General features: G+C 44.6%; 1 protein-coding gene across 1 annotated transcript in view; it reads right to left on the reverse strand.

Annotated features, from left to right (window-relative positions):
• PIWIL4 (piwi like RNA-mediated gene silencing 4) overlaps positions 1-16830 on the reverse strand; it is a 138498-nt gene that overhangs the window by 93343 nt on the left and 28325 nt on the right. Inside the window, exon 5 of the mRNA XM_018556805.1 lies at positions 4868-5082. Coding sequence (XP_018412307.1) covers positions 4868-5082 — 215 coding nt within the window. The remainder of the gene's footprint in view (positions 1-4867; positions 5083-16830) is intronic.

Genomic DNA, 16830 nt, shown 5'->3' on the forward strand with positions numbered 1-16830 from the left:
ACACAAAACAGGCTGCAGTAGCGAGTTTTAATAAGTTAGGGACTTTTAGTGAACCCACACTGGTAGTTTTATGAAGAGATTGCAGACACAGGTTGCTCTAGTTCTAGATCACTGTTCATGCTGGTAGCTCTGACGTAAGGAATCAAACAAAATCCAGCATCAACATTGATCGCTGTCTCCACACAGAGACGCAGTGCAGAACAAAGCATGGTAAGTCAATAAGGAGACCACAGGTAATAATGGTGACCAGTCCTAACCAAGATATTTATTTATCCCTGTGGCACATTAAGCACCCAAAACCCCTTAATTTTACCACAGATCCGCCCACAATATCATCCAATTCCTCCCACATTCATATGGCGTCTTTGTTCTCATCAATGCAGGATAAAAATACCAATCCTAACTAACCTTTGAAGAGCCAAGAGACAGTACAGCCATACAAGTTCTGGTAAGGTGAGTGAAAAATAGACACAATCTGTAAAGTGTTTTACAAAAGAAGGGACAGGTCACTCACTGCCCATCATTCTCTGTCACATAGGGGTCTATTCACTAAGCTGCCATAGGCAGCCGAGTGAAAGACCAACCTGAAGTGAAGTGAGCTGAACGCTGTTCGGCTATTCACTTCAGGCTGGTATGGCTGATTTCAGCCGTATATTAGCTGAAATCAGCCGTACATCGGGTGGCTTCGGGTTGGCCGAACATGCTCAGCATGTTCAGCCGACCCGAAGTGCAGGAGGAGTTCGACTCAGCCGATCCAACATCTGGATCAGCTAAGCCGAACCTCCGGCAGGCCACTCGCTGCTGTTCGGTCTATTCTTATAGATGCCGAACAGCAGTGAGTGAATACCTCAGAGGGACCGAGCAGAACAGAAAAATAGTTAAAGAAGTAAAAAACAAACAAATAGAAAACGATCGTGCAGAGCTAGCAATAACAGCTAGCTCCGCCCAACTGTTTTCTATTGGCCAGCGGTTCTGCTGTGGTATAAAAAAACGAAAAAAAAAACTCTCCCGGGCGCTCTGGGAGTCTCCCGCTCCCGGCCGCAAAGGAGAAAAACACTGCTTTTTCTTTATTCTGACACGGAGCCGTGTCAGAATAGAAAAATATATATATATATTTTTCCCCATAGGAATGCATTGCTAGATCCCTATTGGCTATTTCAATAGTCTCTCTGCAAGTGGCCGGAGCCAGCTGTAGAAGCAGGCTGCCATTGGCCGGCCACTCGGCCAGCTTCCAGCGCGGCTCAGCCAAGCCGAGGCATATGCGTTCGGCTCGACTGAGTCGCTCGGCTAAGTTCGGGAGCTGTACGGCTATTGTGAATAGACCGTACAGCAGCCCTTCGGTTCTACTGAAACTAAGGGGTCCTGGGGCCGAAGCTAGCCGAAGGATCGGCCGAAGCTACAACTAGAACCTTCGGCTGCTTCGTGAATAGACCCCATAGTCTGTTCATGAGTATTGAGACAATTAGGTTTTTATGATTTGTAACAGTGCATCATAAAAGTGACGCAAACTTACAAAGTATACATTTTTATCCAGCCACCTGGTAATGAAACTTCAGCTTTATATCCCAAACCATAGGATCTTCACTTATGTACCTAGTACAAGCTGTGGACTCCCAGTGATCTCATGCTAATGTATGGAAACAGTCTTTCCAGATTGCAAAAGAACTTCCTTTTTAATGCCACTTTTACAGGGTAGACCCGTGGGTCAATGCCGACACGGTACTATACTTGTTTGGTTCACTGGGTGAGGCATTCAGATATAGACCTGCTGTGTAAAATTTTAATTTACTCTAAAATCAATTATCCATTAGGGAAGGCTTATTAGCAAACAAAAAGTAGCAGTTGTGTACGCTGACCTACAATAAAATAACACAGGTTTGTAACTGGAAACATTGCTGTAATATAAAATGAATTGAATATCTTTTCCTTATTTAAGTAATAATATTTATTTAATGACAAAGCTAATTTAGCAGGACAACAGAGCAGAACCCCCTATGGAGTGTGACAGTAGAAAAGATTCTCTATCATTTAAAATTTTTATTTATAATTAAAAAATCAATATGATGGTATTAAAGACAGAATATTTTTTAATTGTGCACTGCTGCCTCTACCTTGAACACTGCTGTTTCTGGCAACCATCAATACAAAACATTGATGGCCTGAATTCTTTACCGCAAGTCAAGACAGAGAAAAGGAGACATTGCAGATAGTTGCCAAGGACTTACAATGAAGATAGTTACCAGGATATATTGAGAAGAAACACAAGGGAAGGTATATGCAACAGCCGGGTAACGGGAGTCAATGCTGGATCAGCAGGAGGTTCATTTGAGACGGTGTTTTTGCCTTTATTTGTATCTTTCAGACCGAGAAAGTCTATTCTGTTAATGGCACACTGTTCAAATGTGAACTCCAGGCAAACAGCTGAATGCACGGCTGAATTACATATAACCGGACTGTTTTACCTGCCATAGGATTTGTAATTTCCTCACTGAAGTCTCATGATTAAAGCTAGCTCTCCCTGCCAGTCATTTATTTACCTGATCCCAATCCAGCAAGATATTGTCACTGAACCTGCTTGTCAAAACTTTCTGTGCGGGGCCTGCACATGCGCTCAGTACTTTCCAACCATACCTTTAGAGAGTTCATACTCTGTGCTGAAGGAGGAAATGGGGCCAGTTCTGAGAGAAACAAGTCCCTATTTGCATAAAAAGAAAAAGCTATCACATCCTTCATGCTTTGTATCAGGACTATGAAGGAATTGTTTAAAAGGCAATTAAAATACCTTGAACACTATACCCATATTTCAGTCAGATCTGAGAGACTTGCCCAAGGGTTCACTTTAAATTCATAGGTTTAAAAAATAATACCTATAGATGCCTTTCTGTTCTCCTGCACATACTGCCCACTGTCATCCCCTCCACTCCTCTCCTGCACATACTGCCCCCTGTCATACCCTCCATTCCTCTCCTGCACATACTGCCCCCTGTCATACCCTCCATTCCTCTCCTGCACATACTGCCCCCTGTCATACCCTCCATTCCTCTCCTGCACATACTGCCCCCTGTCATACCCTCCATTCCTCTCCTGCACATACTGCCCCCTGTCATACCCTCCATTCCTCTCCTGCACATACTGCCCCCTGTCATACCCTCCATTCCTCTCCTGCACATACTGCCCCCTGTCATACCCTCCATTCCTCTCCTGCACATACTGCCCCCTGTCATACCCTCCATTCCTCTCCTGCACATACTGCCCCCTGTCATACCCTCCATTCCTCTCCTGCACATACTGCCCCCTGTCATACCCTCCATTCCTCTCCTGCACATACTGCCCCCTGTCATACCCTCCATTCCTCTCCTGCACATACTGCCCCCTGTCATACCCTCCATTCCTCTCCTGCACATACTGCCCCCTGTCATACCCTCCATTCCTCTCCTGCACATACTGCCCCCTGTCATACCCTCCATTCCTCTCCTGCACATACTGCCCCCTGTCATACCCTCCATTCCTCTCCTGCACATACTGCCCCCTGTCATACCCTCCATTCCTCTCCTGCACATACTGCCCCCTGTCATACCCTCCATTCCTCTCCTGCACATACTGCCCCCTGTCATACCCTCCATTCCTCTCCTGCACATACTGCCCCCTGTCATACCCTCCATTCCTCTCCTGCACATACTGCCCCCTGTCATACCCTCCATTCCTCTCCTGCACATACTGCCCCCTGTCATACCCTCCATTCCTCTCCTGCACATACTGCCCCCTGTCATACCCTCCATTCCTCTCCTGCACATACTGCCCCCTGTCATACCCTCCATTCCTCTCCTGCACATACTGCCCCCTGTCATACCCTCCATTCCTCTCCTGCACATACTGCCCCCTGTCATACCCTCCATTCCTCTCCTGCACATACTGCCCCCTGTCATACCCTCCATTCCTCTCCTGCACATACTGCCCCCTGTCATACCCTCCATTCCTCTCCTGCACATACTGCCCCCTGTCATACCCTCCATTCCTCTCCTGCACATACTGCCCCCTGTCATACCCTCCATTCCTCTCCTGCACATACTGCCCCCTGTCATACCCTCCATTCCTCTCCTGCACATACTGCCCCCTGTCATACCCTCCATTCCTCTCCTGCACATACTGCCCCCTGTCATACCCTCCATTCCTCTCCTGCACATACTGCCCCCTGTCATACCCTCCATTCCTCTCCTGCACATACTGCCCCCTGTCATACCCTCCATTCCTCTCCTGCACATACTGCCCCCTGTCATACCCTCCATTCCTCTCCTGCACATACTGCCCCCTGTCATACCCTCCATTCCTCTCCTGCACATACTGCCCCCTGTCATACCCTCCATTCCTCTCCTGCACATACTGCCCCCTGTCATACCCTCCATTCCTCTCCTGCACATACTGCCCCCTGTCATACCCTCCATTCCTCTCCTGCACATACTGCCCCCTGTCATACCCTCCATTCCTCTCCTGCACATACTGCCCCCTGTCATACCCTCCATTCCTCTCCTGCACATACTGCCCCCTGTCATACCCTCCATTCCTCTCCTGCACATACTGCCCCCTGTCATACCCTCCATTCCTCTCCTGCACATACTGCCCCCTGTCATACCCTCCATTCCTCTCCTGCACATACTGCCCACTGTCATACCCTCCACACTCCTCTCCTGCACATACTGCGCATTGTTATACCCTTGGCACTTGTCTTCTGCACATGCTGTCATACTCCTGGGTCTACTCCCCTGCACATTTTATCCACTAAAACAGATCATTATTTGTAATATCGTCCGCCTTTCTCGTCTTTTGCTAGAATATATTAAAAGAGAAAGTAAATTAGCAAAAACGTTACCTTCTCTTCGAGCTTACGGCACAGGAAAAGGCTGGCTCCATCAAAGGCACGACCTTGGCCCAAAATTTCGCTGTGACTATACAGCAAAGCTGCCTTCAGTCTCATAGAAGCAATGGAAGGATTGAAATCCACATGGTACTGATACAGTTGCCACTCTTTTGGAAATTCCAGTGCAAATAAGTTTGTCAGAAGCTTCACAGGAGTTCCACTTGTTCCTGATAAAATTATAAAATACACAAAATGTAAGTACTGTCATATAGAGAATTATTTTATGCTTAACACCACTGGCCATACCGCCAAACCTACATTTTCTAGCATATTGGAATAACACTCATACTGTTTATAGGTGGTTTTCCAATGTCTTTTTGTGACTTCAAGAGCGGGCTAACCATTGATGAGCCCACAGTGGCCTACTGCTGTATGTTTTACCTTTAATAACAAGCCAGTGATGATTGGCACAATAATTTGCTCAGCTTTAATTACTCCATTGCCCCCCTTCCAATATAAGCCAGTGGATAAGCTGTCTGTTTCTCACTCCCATTCCCGCCTTTATAGCATAAACATGCAACGCTCAGGAGAGCTGGCTGTGCATGTTTATGCATAAAACCATCCAAAAAGACCTCTTTAGTAAGTCAGATTCCTGCACTCTTGGTCATCATGAAGGTCTATGAGCACCTTTGCTGTCTACAAAAATACCGAACCTGCTATTTAAAATGGAACTTGAAAAAAAAATACACTAGGAAATATAAAAGGACACCAAAAAGCTGCAAAAACAGCTATTCCATACTTTATAAATGGCCCCTTTGTGTTTACTGTATTTTAGGATCTGTCTGTAGTCACTTTTAGCAATGACATCTTTGAAAATTACCAGTCAGCAGAGTCCAGCCGCTTTTTTATCACATGCTGGGGACTATTAAAAGGAATGGAAAGAGGCTTCCTGTGCCTGCAAAACTGTTATTAGAACCATTTTTAATAACAAGATCACATTGCATTTCTCAGTACAACTACAAAGTGGGTCATCTTACAGAAAAACTTTAAATTAACACTTTACACAGATGTTAGTAAATGGCTAAACCAACAGAAGATAGTTTTAAAAAGGAAGACAATCAAGTGCAGAGCACAAAAATGGTCAGATTAAATGTTTCACATTATTGCAGCTTCTATTCTATCAGCATCCATGGGTCATAGCTGCCATACTTAATGAAGAACTCCAGGCAAAATTTGAATTAACCCTTGCAGTGGGGCTGCCCCCACCCCACACTACAAGGTTTAGCCCAGAGGCTTTGTAGGGACTTGGGTGGGATGAAGCATTCAACCCTGGGTCCATGTATTATGTTGAGCAGCACCCACTGATTGCGCAGCTCTGCACAGCCCTTATGGTACAGGGGGCCGCTGAAAGTTTAATGCCTAGACGAACTGATCCCCACTCCCCCAAAGGTCAGCACTCACCTCTCTTCCCTCCAATCGAGCTGGTGAAATGTCCCACGGTGTCCTCATGTAAAATGCACGTCTATGAACCCTGCATTAGACATAACAAATTAGAACAAAAAGTGCCAAAGACAGTCACTCCTCAAAAGAGGATAATAATGCGCATACTGCAGGATGCTGCCCCACTTCAGCCACGGGGACTGTAGTATCTGGAAAAAAGCACAAAAAGGGGGGCGCCTTTCCTGGTGCAGATGAGTTTTATTCAAATACAGGTAAAAAATGAAGAGAAGTACTCACAAGGGTAAATTAGATAAAAGCCATAGGACTGTAAACCAGAGTGAGGCAAGTGGAAGACAGCGATGCAGTTCCTATGTGCCGGTGTGACGATATCTGCTTGGACGCGTTTCCGGGGCACGCCCCCGTCATCAGAACATCAACATCACCAGAGGGGGACCTGTTCTGATGAAGGGGGTGTGCCCCAGAAACGCGTCAACGCAGATATCTTCACACCGGCACATAGGAACTGCATCGCTGACTTTTACTTGCCTCACTCTGGTTTACAGTCCTATGGCTTTTATCTAATTTACCCTTGTGAGTACTTCTCTTCATTTTTTACCTGTATTTGAATAAAACTCATCTGCACCAGGAAAGGAGCCCCCCTTTTTGTGCTTTTTTCCTGCATTAGACATGATGACATCAGCGTTCCTTAGACTACTAGAGTAAAGACAAGAAGAGACTTCGGGGACCTCAGGTTGCGATAGATTGATTTACGATCTTTTGCATTTGCGATGGAGTTTACTGTACACAGCACTGTGCAAAAAAACTCCCAGATTTTCAGGAACCAACTAATCGGTAGGTGCCGGATAACTGTAGTTCCTGGTTAGTTGAGCATTAATAGTAACTCTCAAGCAACCATCCCCGAGGCTCTCTGCTTCACCATTCACCTGCCGGCTAGCTTCCACAGCCGACATGTGAATGTAAACAGCTGGGAGCAATGGCCAGACTGCTATTGGCTATTTCAAATTGCAATAGCAGGTTGGCTATTACACCCACGCACTGAGCAGAGGAGCAGATCTGAGAGAAAAGTCTGTCTCTCAGGCCCACTCCTCCTCTTAGTGGGCGGGGTTTCAATAGGCAGTCTGCTATTGCAATTTGAAATAGCCAATAGCAATCTGGCTGTTGTTCCCCATTGTGTACTGTCTGCTGCAGTGCAGTACACTTTTCTGTTTACGATACGATCGGGTTACGATGGGTTTATCAGAACATAACCCGATCACAAACTCCGGTGTACCTGTATAGCCCCACTGCAAGTGTAGTCTATTAGCTTTGCCTGGAGACAGGTTTTAAATCTTCATAAGATACAAAAAAGATATATATGAAGGCATAAAAAAAAGTTATGACTTCAGCTGCACTTAAATTTTGTTCGTCAACAAGTCCAATAATCAGTATGCAAGTCCAAAAATCCAAATTAAGTCCAAAAATCAGTATGCAGACCCAGCTAGGTGGACTCCAACAACTCCACTGCTCCTGAACTCTATATCCTGAGTAATACTAGCCACTGGAAGGACATACATCAAATACTCTGAGAAACGCTGGACCAAATGTTTCACCGCAGAGCTGGTTTACAAAAACTGGAAAAATAAAGTTACAGCTGTTCCTAATACCAACCAATTACATTTCTTGTTTCATCTGAAATAAAAAATATGTAGTTGGTTGAAATGTGATATACATACTGTACGTTGTATGTACAATACATCAGGGGTGTGGAATTCCTATTGCCCGACACCCGGGACATGCAGTTTCGGGCGTCGGGCAAGTCGTCTTTTTGTACATTTAGCCCGACTTCGGGCAAGCAGAGCTAAATGTACAGTGGGGAGCCGCTGCACGTTTTATACATGTGATCTGATCAGAAATTCAGTGAGGAAAAAAAAGGTAAAAAAAATAATGGAAATTAAAGAAAAATAAAAGTTATAAAAAAAGTAAAAAATAATAAAATATATAAAAAATTACAAAATAAAAGTGATAAAGTAAAAAATAAAACCAACCCCGCTGCCCCCGCCATCTGCATGCAAATAAACGCTCGCGTAGGACATTGTGTGTGCGTTGAGTGCTGCCCGCATTCCACTGTGCCATATTGCGGTAGCCAGGCATGCAGAACTCTCCTACACGCACATGTGCATTACAGGGTAAGTTCACTTTCCCAGGTAATATGGGAAAATTGAATTACCCAATCAAATCTGGCCCGTCTCTCCCAAATTGATTGGCCGGGAAGCCGGCTTGATGCTGATTGACTGGGAAGCCGGTTTCCCGGCCAATAAAGCAGGCCAAACAACATGGAGCCGGCTTCTCTGGCAATCAGAAAGCCGGGTGGCATGTCATTACCCGCTGCCCGGCTTCCTGATTGCCGGGGAAGCTGACTCCATGCCAGCGGAAGCACCGGTATCGGTAATAGGTATCGGCGAGTACCGAAAGCAACCGGTACAATTGTACCGAAAAACCGGTATCGGTGCATCCCTAGTTTTGATTAAAACATTTTTTTGTATTGGGACAAGTAGATTGTCGTGAAGGAAAAGTAGATTGTCGTGAGGGACAAGTAGATTGTTGTGAGGGACAAGTTTTTTCAAAATGTCCACACCCCTGTACATACAAGAAATATGTGGAATTTACAATGTGAGACTTGACGATTATATTTACCTTCTTAACATTCTGTTAAGACTCGCAGAATAAGACAAACAAAAGGGAACTAGAGGCTGATTAAAGCTTACAACAATGTAAAAGCATAACAAAGAAAATTTAACTGAACGGCAAGTGAAAATTGGTGATCATTTCACAGAAACTACTTGACTTTCTCCAGTTTGTTAGTGCCGGCAATTTACCTCTCTGTATCACCCATCCACCCGGGGTACTCTGTGTGACTGTGCATTGTCTGTGGCAATCACAATGCAGTGGAGAGATTATTATGTGGTTTATGCTGCTAGGTGTCACAGTGACCAGGAGAACATAAAAGACTGCTAAAATGAATGTATTACTGAGCTTCATTTAAATGAACAGGCCCATTCACTGGGCTATTTATAAATGTATTCAGCACAGTCTCTGGGTAGGAGCAGAAGCCTAGTTAAGCTATACAAGATTTCCTGCAAAAGAAAGAGGAATTTAATTTTTATATTACAAGCCTATCACAATTGTAACTTCTTTTAATGAAGATTTAGAAGATTAAGTTCCAAATACTTCTTTTTTAAAGTGACATCCTCACTTATTCCTTTTAAGATTTGAGTCAATGGGCATGATTAATGCAACAGCAACTACATCAGTTTACAATTCTTGACTTGTAGCTGTACAGATTGATGTTGGCTACACCGACAGCACGGACTGCTGTACAGCTCATCAATATACAAAAAACGCATATCTGAAGACTATTGTGGTCTCCTTATCGCTAACTTATCAGACTTTTCTGTTCCTTTTGATGAAAGGAAGTCTGCTCTTCATAGAACCCATAGATCAGCAGTGGCATGTCAGAGATATTCCCGGATTCTAGAGACGTTTGGTTATATATTTATTTGGTATCACCAGTGAATATTGGGTACAGGCACTTATTTACAGTGAGTAATATTATGGATGCAGGGCCCGGCTTGAGTTTTAAGTACTTTTAGACGGAGAAGTATAAAGAAGTAAAGCCAAACCTTATTTCTTTTACTTTTCTTCTCTTTTAGGTCACAAAAGTACATTTACTAATGTATTCCTCTGACACAAAGTCAGCATATGGCGGGAAAATATTGTCGGGATCCAGCTGGGTGTCTGATTGATACCTGGCTCTGCAGCTCTAGGGCCACGCCCCCCTTCTTTGTCTCTCTCCTGTGAGCGCTGGAGGAACAGAGAGCCGAGGGGGAAATCCCTGCGGGGAGAGGTGACAGTCACTGATCTCTGCAAGGAGAAGCCATGAGCTGAGCAATCATCAGAGTCAAGGTTGCTCAGCTCTATGTACAGAGCTGTTATGTGACAGCTTCAGTGTCCCTCGGCATAATAGAGGTCCATCACTTGTGCAATTTTGGGGATTAGACCGCATAAAGAAACACTGGACGGGATGGAATTTACGTATGGAAATATCCAGAGTAAAACTTTTTTTTTAACTGAATGCATTAGAGTCTGATGGTCCTAATATTAACATTGATGTGAACTGTTTTATAGATAAGTCTTACAGGGTTATACACAAGGGTGAAGAGTTTGGAGGAGACAGAAGTGAACAATCTAGGACAACATCGCTGAACTGGAAAGTGAGCTGAATTGGATAATTTTTCCAAATCAGTGATGTTGTCCTAGATTGTTCACTTCTCCCGTCTTCTCCAGACTCTTCACCCTTTTGTGAATGACCCTATTAGAGGTTTACTATACCTTCAAAGAGTGGGTGACACTGTTGTAGGAGCTGGAGGGTTAACCCATGGGTAGAGAATGAGGCTAGAGTAGGAAGAACATTTTAAGTAGAGATGCACTGATACCGAAACTAGTATCAGTATCGGTACCGATACCGAGTATTTGGGCGAGTACTCGTGCTCGCCCAAATGCTCCGATACCTTCCCTGATACTGGAACTTCCAGTCAGAGTATAATTTCCTCTGAAAAGTACTGCCGTCGGGGAACATGAAGCCAGCTTCCTGGGCAATCAGGAAGTCGGGTGGCGAGTAATGGCCCGCCTCCAGGCGTCCTGATTGGCCGGGAAGCAGGCTCGATGCTGATTGGCTGGGAAGCCGGTTTCCCAGCCAATCACAATTGAGCCGGCCAAACAACACAGAGCTGGCTTCCTGGGCAATCAGGAAGCCGGGCAGCATGTCATTACAAGTACGGGTACTCGCCCAAATACTCGGCATCGATACCGATACTAGTATTGGTACATCCCTAATAAAGAGTTTTGAAAACGAAAAGCTCAGGTGTCTAGTTGTGACTTTCCGTCAACCCGGAAATAGAGTTTACTTGTTTCACCTACCTCACGGTCCCTGCAGGAAGTTTTGCAAGTGCCGGTAGTCCATTCCTGCACGTTACAGTGTGCTGCAATGCAGGTACATTGGAGGTGCCATTCACAATGAAAGGCAGTGCAGGGCATCAATGCACACAACATGCCTTACAGAGCATTGGTGTGAATGTGTCCTGAAATTTGATGATGAATTGGTCCACAGGGAATGTAACTGCAGATGTCAATAAGGACTTATTTACGGTTTGTTAGGATATCTAAATACTACATTTACCAGACTGGACTCCGCTTTATTTGAAAGTAGAACTGAAGCCAACATTTTTTTTACAGTTTTGGATAGAGTAAGGGAGTGTTATAACCCGTAAGCTTTTCTTGCCATCTTTGTCCCATTGGGGAGATTTTACTTAATGTCGGATAGCCACAACAGGAAGTTAGAGGAAATCGAAGTCACACAAAATTCCTTCAAAGGGAAATGCCTGGTGGTCAGCAGGGTCATCAGAACTCGTGTCTCCCCATTAGAAGAATTCCAATCTATTCCTGTTCTGGTGACAACCCAAATTTGGGATTTTCTTTCATTGAAAGAGAAAACATTCACCAGGACAAATTGTGAAGGTTAAACTCCCTAACGGGGACACAGAAAGCAATAAAAAGATGACACAGCGGCCACCGCAGTCAGAATACCCAAACAGAGCCGACAGCTCATTGGCTGCCTGCTCTGTGCATTCGAAGATTTTCTGAATGGCTCCTTTGATCAGCTTTGTGAATTTCATCTGGTTCATCAAGAACCAATGGAAATTCGCAAAGTGCATGGCCAGCTTAATCCCTCTCCACTCTATCCAATACTACAAAATTAAAAAGCTTTGGCTTCGGTTGCACTTTAAGGTTTAGTGATAGTTTATGATGCAGTTGTGCACTGGTTAAGATCTGGTCCAGGAAAATGGTCTGAACCTGCCCGCAGTTCCAGTGCATTCCAGACCAGAAAAAATGAGACATGCAGTATTTTTCTGGTCTGGAATGGACTGCACTGGTGTGAACAGAGGCCAGAAATAGCATAGGGATACATTAGGATGCATTTTGGGTCCGGAAACAATCTGGTCTGGTCTGGAGATGATCCAGACATGGTGTGAATGGGCCGTAGGAGGTAAAGTTGTGAAAGTTGACAGCTGTGACTAGAGAAGCTTATGGAAATCTGAGCCATGATTCCTATGACATTGCTACTGTCCCTGCTGACCACTCTGATTCTGGTAGCCTCAGCATCGCAGCCTCTGCAAGTAATAGCCAGCCTATCAGACAGTGCTGAAATGTAATAATGAAAGAAACTGCCGTTTCTGCAAGAAGATGATTAATGGAGATGGATGGCCCAGTTCTCATCTACACACTGTAGCATAGACGAGCAAGGGTTTTCCCTTCTCCATCAGTTCATTATTTCCCCCCTGCGTATATAAAACACAAATTTACACTGCAATTGCTGCAAATCCCATTTGTGCTGAACACATCAGTTTATGCACGCTTTGCTTTTCATATGAAAACAGTTCTGTTTATGTTTTTTATTTCTCTGGGCTGCCTATCCAGCCTTATGTTTATACACGGCTTTGAGTATTAGGGAAATACGAGAAACATTTAGAGCCAATCTAATATTAACAGTGATAATGCATTATGACAGTTTTATTTAACCATCAATTTTTAATTACCGACACTGAATCACAGCTAAAGAGGCGACTCTCTTTCCTGTTTAGCTCTTTGTATGCATAATTTAGAAGCCGGGTAATGGACTTGCACAAATGTGGGCATTTTGATTCCTGGACTTTTCAATCATGCACGTAAGAGTAAACCTAAATGCACCGCCCACTTCACTGTCATCTGTATTATTTTTAAAATGTTGGTGTTACAATTTAGTATACTGCTAAAGTACACTCCAGGCAAAACTGAAAACTGAGCAGTAAATCTGCTGTAATTAACCAGTCTACCCCATTCCCTACTGTCTGTAATGTGGTGATCCTGGAATGTCCGTGTGGAAATGATGAAACATCCTCTCTGTTGTCAAATTATGTACTGTATCCCACCGCACTACTTACCGGTCTGCACCTTGGAACTGGGTGCTGAAGTGGCTGCAGATGGCGCCGCTTGAATTCAAACATTGGAGATATGTCGCCAGCACACTAGAATGAAGCTGTACAACAAATTATTTTGTTGATGAAACAGGGGTGTGGAAATAAAAAATAAAACTACTTGTCCAAGGACCAATCTACTTGTCCTAATACAAAAATTTATTTTAACCAAGCACTTCTCATTGGTCAGAGTGGTCACCTGACCGTGCTGACCAACGTGTGCTCGCAGTTTGCAAGTGAAATTAAAAATCCATAGGGCAGGGCTGAGCTGGACGGCATTACCGGGTACGGAAAGTACACCCATACTGGCAGAGGGGAAGGACCATGCGCCGAAAGGTAAGAATTGCGCTGGGAATGTGGGGAGAGGGTGTGAGGGTCGGCCAGATTTGAAAGGGTAATTCAATTTTCTCAAGTTCATTGGGAAAGTGAACTAACTCATTAATGCACATTGTGCGTGTTAGAGAGCACTGCTTATTCACATGCAGATGGCGGCGTGGGGTTGGTTTTAATTCTTTTTTTTTTTGTACTTTATCACTTAGGGGTATATTCACTAAGCTGCCGTAGGCAGCCGAGTGAAAGACCGACCTGAAGTGAAGTGAGCTTTTCGGCTATTCACTTCAGGCTGGTATGGCTGATTTCAGCCGTATATCGGGTGGCTTCACGTGCAGGAGGAGTTCGACTCAGCCGATCCAACATCTGGATCGGCTAAGCCGAACCTCCGGCAGGCTACTCGCTGCTGTTCGGTCTATTCTTATAGATGCCGAACAGCAGTGAGTGAATAGCCGAATGCCGCAGTCAGGGACCGAGCAGAACAGAAAAATAGTTTAAAAAGTACGAAAAAATAAATAGAAAACGATTGGGCGGAGCTAGCAATGACAGCTAGCTCCACCCAATAGTTTTCTATTGGCAGGCAGTTCTGTTGCCGTCAAAAAGAAAGGGAGAAAAAAAACTATCCCGGGCGCTCCGGGAGTCTCCCGCTCCCAGCCACCCAGGAGAGAAACACTGATTTTTCTTTTTTTTTTCTTTATTCTGACACGGAGCCGTGTCAGAATAGGAAAAAAAAACTGTTTTGCCCATTGGGATGCATAGCTAGATTCCTATTGGCTATTTCAATTTGCAATAGCCAATAGTAAACTAGCATTGCGCCCGCCCTCTGCTGCCGTTCTCCATCAGGTCCATCAGCAGAGGGCGGGTACAATGCTAGTTTACTATTGGCTATTGCAAATTGAAATAGCCAATAGGAATCTGGCTATGCATTCCAAAGGGCAAAACAGTTTTGTTTAGTTTTTTCTATTCTGACACGGCTCCGTGTCAGAATAAAGAAAAAAAAAGACAAATCAGTGTTTCTCTCCTGGGCGGCCGGGAGCGGGAGACTCCCAGAGCGCCCGGGAGAGTTTGCTGTCTGGAGATCAGTGTCCCTGGTTAGCTGGTAACCAGGGACGCTGATCTCTCTGCAAGTGGCCGGAGCCAGCCGTAAGATCACGGCTGGCTCCGCCCAGCTGTCAGAAGCAGGCTGTCGGCCGGCCAATGGCCAGCCGCTCGGTCAGCTTCGGTTTTCAGCGCAGCTCAGCCGAGCCGAGGCATATGTCTTCGGCTCGACTGAGCCGCTCGGCTAAGTTCGGGAGCTGTACGGGCTATTGTGAATGGCCCGTACAGCAGCCCTTCGGGGTCCTGGGGCCGAAGCTACCCGAAGGATTGGCCAAAGCTACGGTTAGATCCTTTGGCTGCTTTGTGAATAGGGCCCTTAATCTTTTTATTTTCTCATCACTTTCAAGTTTTTTTTTACGGTGTTAAACATTTTTTTTTAATCACTTTTTTATTTTTATTTTATTATCTTTTACTTTTTTTATCACTTTTTAATTTTTTTAAAATTATTTTTAACTTTTTTCAGGTTTTTTTCCCCACTCAACTTTATTACTATCACACAGGGACTAACAAGCCCCTATGTGATAGTGTTTGGGAGTGACAGATTCTCCTTATGGAATCTGCCGTCCAACACAGAATATCGAGCAATTGCATTGTGCTCGATTCTGTGCAGCTTGTGACAGCTGAGATAGGGATCATTGATCACACAGAGAAGAGCGGAGAACGGATGTTGTCCGCTCTGCATCCTGAAATGTTGGACGTGTCCCTGTGTCCAACCAGAAGAGTGGGGGACCCCAAAACCACAAGGGGTGGCGATCTGAGATCACTTGTACTAAATGAGCGGCGGCTCCCCTGATCTACATTTAGCTCTGCTAGCCCGCATCAGTGCTAAATGTAGGAAAAAAACTACCCGCCCGAAACTGCATGACCTGAGCGTCGGGCGATACGAATTCTGCACCCCTGTGAAAGCACATCATGTCACAAAGAAAGCTACATTTCAGGGCCACTGCGGGTCTCTTCACCAGGCTCAGGAGGGTCATATTTGTACAGCTTCATCCTCTTTGTTGTGTCTCATGTGTGTAATGACTGAAATAAAAGTGCCAGTGCTAAGTTTCTCACAACTACCAATCACAATTCTGCCCCGGATGTCTTGATTTGATTGGTGCACAGGCTCCAGAAAGCACATTTACTAAATTTCTATGGAACTCAGATTGTTGTAAATTAAAAATACTTTTAGCACAGTTGCTGATTCTGGGATTAATAGTTTCCTTTAAGTGACATTAAAGTCAATTTTTTTTCCTTCCCCCCAATGTTAATGAAAGCACTTAAATGATGTTTCTTAATCCGATCTTCCTCTTCTTTCCTGTCCTTTTTATCTGTCCCTCCAGCGCTGCGGCAGGTCTCCGATCCAGAGCTGACTCCTCTGTCCTTGCTGGCACTTCCTGTATCACGGTGTCTGCATGCGGGGGCACGCGTCCATAGACTTACATTGTGTCTCTCCTCGTCTCCCGGCCTATAATGTGAACTGCGCATGCGCCCGCTCCAGGATGCTTTGCGGCCGCCCGAGGTCCTTCACATTTTCGGACGAAATCGCGCAGGGAAGACACAGGTGAGTATTAACCTCTGTTAAAGCATTTTTTTTTACAGTTTTTGCATAGATCTACTGCTTGCATGCAGTAAAAAAAAAACAGAGGCTTTAATTATCCTTTAATGCTTTCACATGCTCCTTGGAATTTATTTGTAACCTGTTTTTAACCTGTTGGCTTTTATATACCATGTTTAATGCTGATGGTTTGACTAACAACTACTTGGTCAAACAACACTATACTCAAACAAATTTTAAAATCTTTATATATTAGGACAGATAGACTTTGTGTTGGTGGTATATAATAACCGCTGGGTGTATGTTTTACCATATAAAGAAAACAAAACCACACATGTGGGTTTGCTTACATTTACCTTTCATTTCTTTACCTTTAATAAAGATCCCATAAGTAATGGTAGTCATTAGGACTTTAAACTCCCATACCTTAACCTCTTGCCGTCCGCCCGTAGTAAAAAAACGGACGGACGGCACTGCAGCATCTGCGGGTTGCCGTC

Source organism: Nanorana parkeri, unplaced genomic scaffold (genome assembly GCF_000935625.1).
Source record: "Nanorana parkeri isolate BGI_ZX_2015 unplaced genomic scaffold, ASM93562v1 scaffold254, whole genome shotgun sequence".
NCBI classification, from domain to species: Eukaryota; Metazoa; Chordata; class Amphibia; order Anura; family Dicroglossidae; genus Nanorana; species Nanorana parkeri.